The sequence below is a fragment of the Petromyzon marinus genome, chromosome 21 (assembly GCF_048934315.1).
Source record: "Petromyzon marinus isolate PM22_M1 ecotype Great Lakes invasive population chromosome 21, UKy_Petmar_22M1.pri1.0, whole genome shotgun sequence".
Taxonomy (NCBI): Eukaryota; Metazoa; Chordata; class Hyperoartia; order Petromyzontiformes; family Petromyzontidae; genus Petromyzon; species Petromyzon marinus.
The window spans coordinates 9538130-9553901 of NC_133687.1; the positions used below are offsets into that span (position 1 = coordinate 9538130).

Sequence of the window (15772 nt, forward strand, 5' to 3'; positions counted from 1 at the left end):
TTCGATCGCAACACAAGCGGTCGTCATCAGGACGACCGCTTTAAGTGAAAATCCCTCTGCTGCATGCTGCGAGTCCTCTCGTCGCGCCCAAGGGGCGAGAGGGATAGAGGAAGGGTGGGGTAGTGGGAGGGTGGAGTAGTGGGAGGGTGAGATAGAGGAAGGGTGGAGTAGTGGGAGGGTGGAGTAGTGGGAGGGTGGAGTAGTGGGAGGGTGGAGTAGTGGGAGGATGAGATAGAGGAAGGGTGGAGTAGTGGGAGGGTGGAGTAGTAGGAGGGTGGGATAGAGGAAGGGTGGAGTAGTGGGAGGGTGGAGTAGTGGGAGGGTGAGATAGAGGAAGGGTGGGGCAGTGGGAGGGTGGAGTAGTGGGAGGGTGAGATAGTGGGAGGGGGAGATAGAGGAAGGGTGGAGTAGTGGAAGGGTGGGGAAGTGGAAGGGTGGGGTAGTGGGAGATAGAGGAAGGGTGGAGTAGTGGGAGGGTGGAGTAGTGGGAGGGTGAGATAGTGGGAGGGGGAGATAGAGGAAGGGTGGAGTAGTGGGAGGGTGGAGTAGTGGGAGGGTGGAGTAGTGGGAGGGTGGAGTAGTGGGAGTGTGGGATAGTGGAAGGGTGGGATAGTGGAAGAGTGGGGTAGTGGAAGGGTGGGGTAGTGGGAGGGTGGGGTAGTGGAAGGGTGGGGTAGTGGAAGGGGGAGATAGTGGGAGGGGGAGATAGAGGAAGGGTGGGGTAGAGGAAGGGTGGAGTAGTGGAAGGGTGGGGTAGTGGAAGGGGGAGATAGTGGAAGGGTGGGATAGAGGAAGGGTGGAGTAGTGGAAGGGTGGGATGGTGGGAGGGTGGGATAGTGGAAGAGTGCTCTCGGGGCACGATTGAGGAGCAAGGGGACCCCCAAATTCTGGAGAGAGTTAAAAAAAAACCTGAGGGGTGAGCCAAATAAGAGCTCGAGTTCGAATCGTAATAAATATTGCAGGGAGCACGAATACCCCCCCCCCCTTCGTTAAGCCAACGGTGCACCGATCTCTCGGGATTTAGCACGTGGAGTTTCTGTCCTCCCCCCCCACCCTCGCCCCCCCCCACCCCGTGACCGGCGTTGTATAGTGGGCTCGAGTTGAGTCGCAATAAACACAATACAAAAACAAATCCGATTAAATGTGTTTTTTTAAGTTATCACATTGTCATACGAGTGATCGACGCACTCTAATATCTGTCTTGCCTGCATCTGTCTTCTCTCACTTCCCTACCACGTCTCTGAGCGGTATCTCTCTTCTCTTTGCTTGGCTACATACCTGTATCTTTTCTCTATCTCTTCTGCCATCTCCCCGTGGGTTTATACATTGAAAGTAGGGTGGGGGGGGCACGGGTGGAGGGGCGGGGCACCCAGCACCCACCCAATGGTAGTTTCTGAATTTTGGCTCCAGAGGGCCCATAACCCAATTGGCTGACACTGGTTTTGAATTTTGACTTTCGTGACTGCAGGAATTCATATTCTTTGGTTCTTTCGGTAAAATCACGTAGATAGGAAAATAATAATAAAGTATTAAAGCTTTCGTGACTGCATAAAATTACTCATTGGTAAAAATATTTGTTGAATTCTCGTCTCTCATCTTTCATCTTTTTGTTGTATTTACCTCCGTGATTTGTTCTTGACACCTGATGAAGATCGCTTGCGTTGTGATCGAAACGTCGTGATTGTTTTTTGTTTTAATATAATTTTATTGTATTTCTACATACGTGACTTTACCGAAAAATACAATCAGGAAAATAATGATAATAAAATAAAGTGTATAATAATAAAAACTAAAAACCCACGACGTTTCGATCGGGTTAGTTTATCATCAGGAAAAGGGGGGTTAAGCCTCTAAAGGCAAACTGTTTAGAAAGGTTCAGAGCTGGGCTGAGCCTAAGTGTGTCAGCAGCATGGGCTCCCCACTGCGTGTCCCTCTCTTTCTCTGAGTGTGCCTCTGTGGTTGCTGGTGGGGAGCGGTGGTGTAGTGGTTTAGCTGCACTGCGCTACGAACCCGGCGACCCCCGAGTTCGATTCCCGCTCACGACCAACATCCAATACCGGTCCTGGGCCCCACCCCAGATAGACTCAGCCTCAAATGAGTACCTGATGCTGCGTGTAAATTTAATCGCCATTGGGGATACAAAGGCGGCCGGGCGTGGTGCCAGCCTTCATAGGTGCTGCTCGCTAACAGCACTTGCCCCTACAGTCTGTTGTAGCGACACGAGGGTGGGTGGGGCCTTTGTCTTTGTTCGACGATCCCTAACTTCTTGCTCTGATATTACATTGGCACTGGGTTTGTTTTGATGTTGTCGTATTTACGTTCGTTAGTTGTTGCGATATTCTCTGCACTCGTTCTGCGTGATATTGATTTTTGTTGTCTTTGTTTTGTTGTTGTTGTTGGCGCTGCTGCTGCTGCTGCTGATACACGCACGGCACCACGGATCTTCCTTTGCAAAACAATAAATAAAAAATTTCCGGGACAAAGGCAGACGACATCCGTGTAAGGAATCAAAATAAACTCGGAAGCACTTGCCCAAAAATCAACTCAGAAGCTCTGCCCAAAAAGTCTGTCCAAGCCCATACGGGGGAATCTGTGTCTCTGTGTCTACGTGCCTACGTGTGTCTGTGTGTCTCGCTCAGCATTCTCTCAATAAGTGTCTGCGTGTTTACGTGTGTATGTCTGTGTGTCTCATTGTCGTAGGTCTATCTGTGCGTAACTGTGTACCTCTCACTAACATTCTCTAAGAGTGTATCTGTCTGAGTGTGTGTGGGTTTTGTGTCTGTGTGTGTGGGTGTTGTGTCTGAGTGTGTGTGTGGGTGTTGTGTCTGAGTGTGTGGGTGTTGTGTCTGAGTGTGTGTGTGGGTGTTGTGTTTGAGTGTGTGTGTGGGTGCTGTGTCAGTTGATCTCCCAAGCGAAATGCTGAGGGAGGGTGGCGTTTGTGCACAGACAGCCCTATATGACATCATAACAACAGTCTGGACCACTGGACGGATTCCGCAGGATTGGAAGGATGCCCTGGTGGTCCCCCTCTTTAAGAAGGGGGACCGCACAAACTGTAACAACTACAGGGGCATCTCACTCCTCAGTGTGCCGGGAAAGGTCCTGGCAAGGATTATTCAACATCATTTTGCCAGGCACGCTGAGGAGAGGCTTGCGGAGCCCCAATGCGGTTTCAGGAAAGGGCGGTCCTGTACAGATGCCATATTTTCTGTCCGTCTGCTACAGCAGAGGTGTCGGGAATTCCAACAAGACCCACATCTCTGCTTTATTGACCTGGTCAAGGCCTATGATACCATCAGTAGGCCTGGGCTCTGGGTTGTTCTTCGTGCTTTTGGAGTCCCTGACCCCCTGCTCACGATCATTAAGGACCTTCATTATAGTGAGCGGGCCCGGGTAAAACTACGTGGCCGGGAGTCAGAGCCATTCCCTGTACACCTTGGGGTGCGAAAGGGATGTCCTCTGGCTCCCATATTATTTAACATCTATTTTGACCACGTAGTTCATGAAGCCTTCAATAGCTGTACCGGGGGAATCTCCATTTGGTACAGATATAATGGGAGGCTGATCGATGCCCGGGTGCGGTCAAGGGATGGCTCCCTATTGCTCAACCACGTCATGTATGCCGATGATTTTGTAATAGCTGCTAATTCAGAGGAAGAGTTGGAGACGCTGCTGCTGAGACTGGAGCGTGCCACTAAGAGATGGGGCCTTACCATCAGCCCCACCAATACTAAGCACCTGCCTGGGTATTTTGTACCATCGGACACTCCACCCCCACAACTCCCAATCGGTGATGGGGCAGTTGTGGAGAGAGTGGAGAGTTTCCCATACCTGGGCAGTGTGCTTATGACCGGCTCCAGTTTAACAGCAGAGGTCTCACTCCGAATCAGTCGAGCGGCAATATCTTTTCATCGGTTGCGTAACGCTGTGTGGAAGCTACCTGGTCTGTCGCTCCGCACTAAGCTTCAGGTCTTCTCGGCCACGGTCATTTCCTCCCTTCTCTACGCTTGCGAAACGTGGACCCCCTTAATGGAACATCTTCGCCGGTTAGAAACATTTAGGCTGGCCTGCCTACGATCTATCCTGGGTTTAACCTGGCTGGATTGTGTGAGGAGCTCACAAATCCTTGAAAGATATGGGCAAGGTCTCATCAGTGAGCTCCTCCGGCAGGCAAGGCTGCGTTGGCTGGGTCATGTAGCCCGCATGCCCAGCCACCGCATGCCGATACAGCTTTTGTTTGACCAGATCGAGGGGGCTAAACGGGCATGGCACGCGCTAGAGAAGAGATGGAGTGATGTGGTACAGGAGGACGTGGAGCTGAATGGACTTGCTGATGACTGGTACCAGCGGTGTCAAGATCGGCCTCTGTGGAGGAGGCTCGTGAAGGATGCTACTGGGCAGTTGGAGGCAGTCGCCCTCCAACAACAACGGATTGCGGAGGGGCGACGCTAAGAACAACGAGCGGAGCGCCGGGTGGTTAAAGCACAGCAGGTTGGCACAGTAGGGGGCACAGGTGGTGCATCAGCCAGTCATCTCAGTCAGTCGACCCGTGGCACCTGGGTCTGCCCCGTGACCTCCTGCCAGCGGGCGTTCGACACTTCACGTGGCCTCAAGGTGCACATGGCCTGGCACAAGCGTCGTGGTGATGTCACCGCCACTTAGTGGCGAATGGCGGTTGTTGTTGTGTCTGAGTGTGTGTGTCGTGTTGTGTCTGAGTGTGTGTGTGGGTGTTGTGTCTCGGTGTGTCTCTATGGTGTGTGTGTGTGAGTCTGTGTGTCTATGTGTCTATGTCTATGTGTGACTGTGTTATCTATCATTCTCTAAGAGTGTATCTGTCTGAGTGTGTGTGTGTGTGGGTGTTGTGTCTCGGTGTGTCTCTATGGTGTGTGAGTGTATGTCTGTGTGTCTATGTCTATGTGTGACTGTGTTATCTATCATTCTCTAAGAGTGTATCTGTCTGAGTGTGTGTGTGGGTGTTGTGTTTCGGTGTGTGTCTATGGTGTGTGTAAGTATGTCTGTGTGTCTATGTCTATGTGTGACTGTGTTATCTATCATTCTCTAAGAGTGTATCTGTGTGTGTGTGTGGGTGTTGTGTCTCGGTGTGTCTCTATGGTGTGTGTGTGTCTATGTGTCTATGTGTGACTGTGTTATCTATCATTCTCTAAGAGTGTATCTCTCTGAGTGTGTGTGTGTGTGTGGGTGTTGTGTCTCGCTGAGTCTCTATGGTGTGTGTGAGTATGTCTGTGTGTCTATGTGTGACTGTGTTATCTATCATTCTCTAAGAGTGTATCTGTGTGTGTGTGTGGGTGTTGTGTCTCGGTGTGTCTCTATGGCGTGTGTGTGAGTCTGTGTGTCTATGTCTATGTGTGACTGTGTTATCTATCATTCTCTAAGAGTGTATCTGTCTGAGTGTGTGTGTGGGTGTTGTGGCTCGGTGTGTCTCTATGGTGTGTGTGAGTCTGTGTGTCTATGTCTATGTGTGACTGTGTTATATATCATTCTCTAAGAGTGTATCTGAGTGTGTGTGTGGGTGTTGTGTCTCGGTGTGTCTCTATGGTGTGTGTGAGCATGTCTGTGTGTCTATGTGACTGTGTGACTGTGTAATCTATTATTATCTAAGAGTGTATCTGAGTGTGTGTGTGGGTGTTGTGTTTCGGTGTGTCTCTATGGTGTGTGTGAGCATGTCTGTGTGTCTATGTGACTGTGTGACTGTGTAATCTATTATTATCTAAGAGTGTATCTGAGTGTGTGTGTGGGTGTTGTGTTTCGGTGTGTCTCTATGGTGTGTGTGTGAGTCTGTGTGTCTATGTGTCTATGTGTGACTGTGTTATCTATCATTATCTAAGAGTGTATCTGTCTGAGTGTGTGTGTGTGGGTGTTGTGTCTCGATGTGTCTCTATGGTGTGTGAGTGTGAGTATGTCTGTGTGTCTATGTGTGACTGTGTAATCTATTATTATCTAAGAGTGTATCTGAGTGTGTGTGTGGGTGTTGTGTCTCGGTGTGTCTCTATGGTGTGTGAGTGTGTGAGTCTGTGTGTCTATGTGTGACTGTGTTATCTATCATTCTCTAAGAGTGTATCTGTCTGAGTGTGTGTGTGGGTGTTGTGTCTCGGTGTGTCTCTATGGTGTGTGTAAGTATGTCTGTGTGTCTACGTGTGACTGTGTTATCTATCATTCTCTAAGAGTGTATCTGTCTCAGTGTGTGTGTGTGGGTGTTGTGTCTCGCTGTGTCTCTATGGTGTGTGTGTGAGTCTGTGTCTATGTGTGACTGTGTTATCTATCATTCTCTAAGAGTGTATCTGTCTGAGTGTGTGTGTGTGGGTGTTGTGTCTCGCTGTGTCTCTATGGTGTGTGTAAGTATGTCTGTGTGTCTACGTGTGACTGTGTTTTCTATCATTCTCTAAGAGTGTATCTGTCTCAGTGTGTGTGTGTGGGTGTTGTGTCTCGCTGTGTCTCTATGGTGTGTGTGTGAGTCTGTGTCTATGTGTGACTGTGTTATCTATCATTCTCTAAGAGTGTATCTGTCTGAGTGTGTGTGTGTGTGTATTGTGTCTCGGTGTGTCTCTATGGTGTGTGTGTGAGTCTGTGTCTATGTGTGACTGTGTTATCTATCATTCTCTATGAGTGTATCTGAGTGTGTGTGTGTATTGTGTCTCGGTGTGTCTCTATGGTGTGTGTGTGAGTCTGTGTGTCTACGTGTGACTGTGTTATCTATCATTCTCTAAGAGTGTATCTGAGTGTGTGTGTGTGGGTGTTGTGTCTCGCTGTGTCTCTATGGTGTGTGTGTGAGTCTGTGTGTCTACGTGTGACTGTGTTATCTATCATTCTCTAAGAGTGCATCTGTCTCAGTGTGTGCGTGCGCTGCTTTATTAATCACCGTCCACACAGGTGTGGGAAGCTACCTGTGCGTCAGTGTACAGAGTGGGGAGCGGTGGCGCAGTGGTTAGCACACTGCGATACGAACCCGGTGACTACGAGTTCGATTCCGGCTCACGACCAACATCGGCGACGAGCATTTGACCTGACACTGGGCCCTCTCCTATGTCCACTCGGCCCTAAATGAGTACTCGGTGCGTTTTGTAAACATCGGCGATTGGGATACAAAGGCGGCCGGGAGCGGTTATTGCCCATCCAGCTTACTCGGTGGGCTGTTCCGGCCTTAACGGGAATCGAACTCGGGTCGCCGGGTTCATAGCGCACGACCGCTCAGACACACAGACATATACTCAGAGACACACGCAGACATATACACAGAGACACACACACACACGCTCCACGCCTCCTCCTCCGTGTGAGTGTGTGTGTGTCTATGTGTGAGCGTCGTTATCGCCCGGCGCTCCACTCGTTGTTGTGAGCGTCGCTCCTCCGCCCTCCGTTGTTGCTGGAGGGCGACTGCCTCCGGACTGCCCAGCAGCAGCAGCGTCCTCTACAGAGGCCGGCTCTTGACACCGCTGGTATCAATCATCGGCAAGTGCACTCGGCTTCACTTCCTCCTGTAACGCATCAGCTCCATCTCCTCCCTAGCCCGCGACGTGTCCGTTTAGCCCACCTCTGACCGGTCGAACAAAAGCTGCGTTGGGGTATGCGGTGGCTTGGGCACGCGGGTTACGCGACCCAGCCAAATGCAAGCCTCGCCTGCCGGAGGAGCTCACCGATGGGACCGTGTCCAGATCTTTCAAGGTTTAGGTTTACCACGCACGATCCGGCCTGGTTAAACTCGGGATGGATCGTAGGCATACACACACAAAGACAAAAATCATCCGGATACCTTTAACAGATTGTGTGGGGCAAGCGCTGTTAGCGAGGAGCACCTATGAAGGTCGGAACGGTACACGAGGGGGGTGGGTGGCCAGGACCACGCCCGGCCGCCTTTGTCTCCCCAGTGGCGATGTTTACACATCGCACCAGGTACTAATTTGAGGCTGAGTCGACCTAGGGGAGACCCAGGACCGGTTCAGATAATCGTTACTGATGTTGGTGGCCGTGAGCGTGAATCGAACTTTGGTCGCCGGTTTCATAGCGCAGCGCTAACCGACACGCGGACAGAGACACACACAGACACACACACAGACACAACAAAACACACAGACACACACACAGACACAACAAAACACACAGACACACATACACACATACAAGCCACACACGCAGACACACACACACATACACAAGCCACACATACACAAGCCACACACACACTGACACACACACAGACACACACACAGACACACAGACACACACACACAGACAGGCACACACACACAGACACACACTGACACACACACAAACATACACACACAAACCACACATACACAAGCCACACACACACACTGACATACAGACACACACATACACACAAACCACACACACAATCCACACACACATAACAAGCCACAAAAGACAAAGATAAAGATCCCCCGTATAGCCTTAACAGACTGTAGGGGCAAGTGCTGTTATCGAGCACCTATGAAGGCCGGAACGGTACACGAGGGGGTGGGTGGCCAGCACCACGCCCGACCGCCTTTGTCTCCCTAGTGGCAATGTTTTTTTATCCACCGCAACAGGTACTCATTTGAGGCTGAGTCGACATAGGGGAGGCCCAGGACCGGTTCAGATAATCGTCACTGGGTGTTGGCCGTGAGTGGGAATCGAACCCGGGTCGCCAGGTTCATTGCGCAGCGCGCTAACTGCTATACTATCACTCCCCACAACACACAGACACACACACACAGACAGATACACACACAGACACACACAGACAAACACACACAGACAGACACAGACACACACACACACGACACACTCACCGCGTCTTCGCTGCCCACGCGCGTGTATTCTCGCCTCGCTCCGGGCAACACGTGACCCAGGCGTCTCGCGACTGTCGCCAGCAACTTGTCGAGAGGAGCCATGCTGGGCAGAGAGAGAGAGAAGCGTGTGAGCAGGGAGAGGAGGGGTGGCGGTGAGAGGTGGATTTGATGGAGCAGGTTTGAGGAGGAGAGGGAGAAGGAGGAGGTGGAGGTGCAAGAGGTAAAGGAGTAGGAGGGTAGGAGAAGGAGGAAGTGGAAGATGAGTGGAAAGTTAATGAGTTAGGAGGCGGTGTAGAAGCAGCAGATATTGGGTGGGTGAGAGGAGAGTTACGGTGGTGGAGGGGGTGGAGGGAGGTGGTGGAGATTAAAGACGTCCGAGGAGGAGGAGGGGGGGAGGGAGGAGGTGTCGGGGGGCGGGGAGGAGTGGAGAGTGGAGGTGAGACCAGAGTGGGGGGGCTCACGTTCTCACGTCACTTCGCTGCACTCAAAAGTGCAACACGCGCACGCACACCCTCACTGACACACACACACAGAGAGGAAGCCCCACACACACACACGGAACACACCGGTTCAGAGCTAAGCCGACCACGTGCGGCATAACAAAGACAAAGCTCCCCCCCCCCCCGTATACGCCGAAGAGGCTGTTGGGACAAGTGTTGCTTTACGCGCACCTCGCCCGGCAAGCTTTTGTCTCTGCCCAGTGCTGGTGCTTTCACACTGCGTCGACCTAAGAGGAGACCCAGGACCGGTTCATATAATCGTCACTGACATTGGCCGTGAGCACAACTCGAACTGGGGGTTCTCCCGAGTTCCATCCAAACCACTGCCCCACACGTACACACAAAGATACAGAGACAAAGATCCCCCGTATAGCCTGTAACAGACTTTAGGGGCAAGTGCTGTTAGCGAGCACCTATGAAGGCCTGGCACGGCACACGAGGGGGTGGGTGGCCAGCACCGCTGTCCGGCCGCCTTTGTCTCCCTAGTGGCGATGTTTACACAGTCACACCACACACACACACACGTACTCACGCACGCATTCCTAAACACACCCACTCACACGTAAAACGTACACTTTATACCGAGACAAAAGTCCCCAGGATAGACTTAACAAACTGTCGGGGCAAGTGCTGTAAGCGAGCAGCACCTATAAAGGCCTGGCACGGCACACGAGGGGGTGGGTGGCCAGCACCGCGCCCGGCCGCCTTTGTCTCCCCAGTGACGATGTTTTACTCATTTCACAAGGTACTCATTTGAGGCTGAGTCGACCTCCGGGAGGGAGCGGCAAATCGAACTCGGGGTCAGCCGGGTTCGTAGCGCAGCGCGCTAACCGCTGCCCCACCGCTCCCACTCGCAACTCAAAGCGCCGCATTAAACCGTTCAGCACACACCTTGCGCGTGTTGACCGAAGCCACCCACGCACCGACACCACCATTAGCATCGTTCATTCCATTGCAAATGCGCAGTCACTGTGCTGCATACCACCATCATCATCACCAGCAGCAGCAGCCATGACCTACCCAATGCTGGATGAAGGCCTCCCCGCTCGCCGTCACGGGGACATCTGTGAACATTACTGGACATCTGTGTGGGGGGGGAAGAGCCTCATGGCTCATGAGGCTCCTGCGGGTGTAAATATTCTGATGGATTCTTGATCATGTCACCATCGCTCCTCTGGAGCTGATCGCGTCGCGCTCCATCTCCGCGATGGACGTGCTCTCTGTTTAATATATCCCCCTTCCTCTAGCTCAGTGATGCTTACATTGGGGGTGCACGCACCCCCTGGGGGTGCGGGATGTCCTTACTGGGGGGTGGTGGGGGAGGGGGTGCGAGACATGGACAGATTTTTTTTTAAGTAAATCATCGAAAACACAAAGTAAGCTACTTTGTTTCATCAAGCCCATGTATTTATTAACATTGTACATGTTTTAATTATTGGGAAGCAAAGGGGTTAAAGGCTGCAGTAAAGGTTAAGAACCACTGCACTACACTATACACCACACTATACACTACACTATACACTACTGTACACAACACTACTATACACTACACTATACACTACACTTCTATACACTGCACTATACACTACACTTCTATACACTACACTATACACTACACTATACACTACTATACACTACACTATTATACACTACACTATACACTACACTTCTATACACAACACTACTATACACTACACTATACACTACACTTCTATACACTGCACTACTATACACTACACTATACACTACACTTCTATACACTGCACTATACACTACACTTCTATACACTACACTATACACTACACTATACACTACACTACTATACACTACACTACTATACACTACACTATACACTACACTTCTATACACAACACTACTATGCACTACACTATACACTACACTATACAATACACCAGTGGTTCTCATGGCCAGCATTTTTTAGAAGGTAAATTATCGAAATGCAAATTAAAACCGGGCACGTGAGCACAACTACAGTACTTTGTTTCATCAAACCTCTGTGTTTATTAATGTTCAACAGTTTATTTTACGACTGAGAATCAAATGGGTGCAAGGACACTGAAGGTTAAGAAGCGCTGCTTTAGCTGATGCACAGTAAAACGTGTCACAATTAGGGCTGAACTATTAATCGCTTTCAAATCGAAATTTGAAACAATGATTTGAAAAGTCCTATTACTTTCTTATTGGTATTGTTTTATTTATTATTATTATTATACCTTTATTTATTTAACTTAAGAATGGTTCTGTGTTTTATTGTTCTATTTCAATAAAAAATTTTCATAAATACATGTTGGAAACAATTAATATCTTTTAAGTTCTCATCCTTGCATTATAATATATGGAGCGGTTCATATTTTGATGGTATCACGTGGTAATGTTCCATCACATGTTTTACATCTATTACACAGCGAATAAAGGTGTCAGTTTTTGTGCCAGTTAAAAGGGTAAAACCTATTCCTATATCTTGTTTCTGGCAAAGGAGGTCTCATAATGTAAATGCTCACCCCGAGCCCTCAATACTCTGATGGTGCGCTGTTTTTGAGTTGTACGCCTTTTGGCGTCTTCTGGTCCAACACCAATGGAGACTGGGCTCTAAGAAAAGCTGTCTCGGGTGTGGACCAATCAAATTCAAGGACAGTGCATATTATCAGAGTTGTCTTTTTTGTTTGCATTCTGACTGCTTGTGTTGTGGTGTTTGCAAACATGATGCCTTGAATAAAGGTGTCAGTTTTTGTGCCAGTTAAAAGGGTAAAACCTATTCCTATATCTTGTTTCTGGCAAAGGAGGTATCATAATGTAAATGCTCACCCCGAGCCCTCAATACTCTGATAGTGCGCTGTTTTTGAGTTGTACGCCTTTTGGCGTCTTCTGGTCCAACACCAATGGAGACTGGGCTCTAAGAAAAGCTGTCTCGGGGGTGGACCAATCAAATTCAAGGACAGTGCATATTATTATCAGAGTTGTCTTTTTTGTTTGCATTTTGACTGCTTGTGTTGTGGTCATTGCAAACATGATGCCTTGAATAAAGGTGTCAGTTTTTGTGCCAGTTAAAAGGGTAAAACCTATTCCTACACAGCGAACATTGAACTGAAGCTTGACTTACAAATTTTTATCGCAAATCAAATTGAAATATATGTTAAAAAAATCGCAATTATATATTTTCCCCAAATCGTTCAGCCCGAGTCACAATGATGCTGTCCTCCAGCCAAGGATGACGATGATGACAATTATATTTACATATGTGTATATATAAATAAATAAGCTGTGGAGGGAGTTGCTGAAATATATAGCCAACAGTTACAATTTATGCAGTGGTTGATGGCGTTATCATTGCTCATTCTGACGATGCTCACGCTGCTGCTGTTGCTGATGATTATGATGATGATTACATTGCTATTGTTTGCTGAGTTTTTATTTGTTTACACAGACCCCCCCCCACCCCCCCAAAAAGTGCCCAAATATCCTCAAGCGTTCACCGACAAGGAACGTCAACGTTGACGTCGTCGTGGATACCGCTAATAATAATAATGAGTGACACGAAGAGGAATCACAAACACCCCCACCGACCCACTCCCATACTGTGCTCGATGGCCTCAATTCATGAGGCCCAATTTCAGCGCTGGGAGCATCTGAGCTTTTAGCTCGGAGACAAGGAAGACGAACGATGGGGGGGAGGGGGGGTCATTGTTAAACGTTGTAACAATCATAAATACCCGAAGCCCAGAACGGCAATGATCTGGCCAGCCATCCCCCCCCCCCCCTCTCCTCTCCCCAAAGGGCCCGTCCATAAATGACGTCACGCGATTTTGGACGATTTTTGACCCCCCCCCCCTCGTCACACGGCGTCACGAAAAGTCAGACCCACCTCAAATATGACGTCACAAAGCTCTGCCCCCCCCCCCCGCCCTCCAAAATCATATTTCCATTTTGAAAATAAAACATGCTTTCAATCGCTTCAAACTATTGTCATGGTAGTGCGTATTTAATGTGGCGCTGCACTCTGATGTTGTAGGAGAAAACATTTATTTAAAAAGTCTATTTAATTAAGTAGAACGTGTTGTCTATATTTATTTAAAGTTGCGCATTTTGATGTGACGTCACATTTCTCAACCCCCCCTCGTCACACATCGTCACAAATGTCTGACCCCCCCCCCCCTAGGTGCGTGACGTCATTTATGGACGGCCCCAAAGAAGATCCTTTCCTCTACCCCCCCCCCCCGGTCCAGAGCGTGAGGATGATGCAATGCATGAGGGAGGACGTGGAATGAAACATCGTTGTATTTAAACAGGAAACAAGGAGTGTGTAACGCGTTGCTTGAATTGATGCGAGGTTATGAGAGAATCGTGGGAGAGGGAATGCCGCGGTAGAGCGGTGCGAGGTAAGAGCAGAGAGAGGAGTGGAGTGAGATGAGAGATGAGAGGTAGGAGAGTGCGTGGAGTGGAGTGGAGTGAGATGAGAGGGGAGAGGTATGCAGGAACGAATCCGTGGAGGATCGCAATGGCAGCGCGATCTTGAAACATGTCCGGGATTGGGTGAAGCTGACGTGCTCTCCTTTGCCGGCGTTAACTGAGGGGGTCTGTCCGTGGCATCTGGAGATCGTTGGGGTGAGAAGCGTGGGGATGGAGGCCGTCGACGAGAGAGATGGACGGAGTCGCAGTGGTGGAGATGTTCTTAGTGGAAGCTCGGGCGAGAAAGTTACGGAGACGGGAGATGCGAAGAATGGACGTGGGAGGCTCTAAACATTTGCACGCGGCAATCAGAATCAGAATATTTATTGTGTACTGGAGGAATTGGATGAGCTATAAAGCTCTTTTTTTAAAACAGATATCCAGTCGGGCGAGTCAGAAAGTTCCAACAACAAAGACAAACAAAATAAACCACGATAGAAGAGCAAAGAATAGCAAAGGTAAACAAATCACCTTTTAAAAAAAATATTCAAACAAAACTAAGCTTAAATTTTGATTTAAAGCTTTCGTGACTGCAGTAATTCATATTCTTAGCTCTTTCGGTAAAGTCACGTTGAAGGGAAGCAATAAAATAATGAAATATATATATGAAATGTATATAAATATATAACAATATTGTTATATATTTTTTATTATTTTATTGTTTCCCTTCAACGTGACTTTACCGAAAGAGCTAAGAATATAAAACTAAGCTTTTAAAAAAAAATCTTGCCAAGTAAAGCCCTCTGGGGTATTGACTTATTTTTCAGAAGCGACCTCGCCACAAATGATTGCTCAACAAAATTGGCTTATCAAGTGGAAATTTAATGCAGCGAACAAAAATCTTAATGCGTGTTTCTAAATGATCCGTACATTATAATCCACCCCCTCCCATCCCGATCACCGGCCTGCAAATGAGTGTGCTATTTGGAGAGAATGATTAGACAAAGTAAATACACTTTCAAGTGCATGGCACCCACGCGTGTATGTTCAACTTCTTTCGCACATTAACAAAACGTTAAAGTTTCCGTCAGTAAATCCCACGCTGTGAGCGGGTGCAATATTTGCAGACTTCTTTGTACGAAGTTTTTGTTTGTTAAGGTTAGATCGTGTAAATATATAAATGTTGTGTCGTTAAAAGCCGCCACCGTCCCGGCACAGTCAACTAGTAAGGGCTGTCACGTAAACAGAACGTGGCCAATTCGTCACCAGTACAGCACGCCGCTTGTGTGTTGAATTAATGACTGTAATCACTGGCGAAACGTCGTGCTCGGATTGTTAATGTTGTGGCTTGGCTCTTCAACACACCGGTGATGCTGTACTAGTGACGAATTGGGCCACGTTCTGTTTACGTGACAACCCCTTACTAGTTGGCTGTGTCGGGTGGTGGCGGGTTTTAACGACACAACATTTATATATTTACGCGATCTAACCCCCCCCCCCACCAAAAAAAATAAAAACCCTCTATTATGGAATGTGTATTGGTCGCGAAAGCCTCGCTACGTGTTAAACTTATTTGTTGAACCTCAACAAGCTTCTGTCGCCACGCTGTTCACAGAGGGCGGCGCCCGTCCTCATCGACGACGGCGGTGCCCCCCTGAGCCAGTGCCTGAAATTCCACATTCCCGTGGCGAGGGCCGGTCATCGTCACTCTCAACACACGACACACGTGACGACGCTCATCCCAACGCCACCCCCCCCCCCCCCGTTATAACGCGGTCAACGACGGACTACTTTCTCGAGCGGAGTGATACGGTACGCGGAATGAAGCAGTAACGCGACAGCGTCACCCTCAGTCATTCGTTCCCACCATCGCACCGTGTGATGTGTGTAGTGGTGGTTATTGGCCCTGAGTCGTACATCGCATCTCGCCCAAACTTTACCGTGACGCTACTTGTGGGGAAATTTGTTTTTTCGTTGAGCGCGACACGCGTTGTGCGAGGCAGGAGAGTGCGTGGAGGTGAGTGGAGTGAGTGGAGTGAGGGGGGGTGGTGAGATGAG

At 49.1% G+C, this 15772-nt stretch overlaps 1 protein-coding gene across 1 annotated transcript in view; it reads right to left on the minus strand.

Annotated features, from left to right (window-relative positions):
• LOC116944418 (calcium-transporting ATPase type 2C member 1-like) overlaps window positions 1–9153 on the minus strand; it is a 73822-nt gene extending 64669 nt beyond the window's left edge. Inside the window, exon 1 of the mRNA XM_032958008.2 lies at window positions 8808–9153. Within this exon, the coding sequence (XP_032813899.2) occupies window positions 8808–8909 (102 nt within the window). The 5' untranslated portion in view covers window positions 8910–9153. The remainder of the gene's footprint in view (window positions 1–8807) is intronic.
• Between the last annotated feature and the right edge of the window lie 6619 nt (window positions 9154–15772).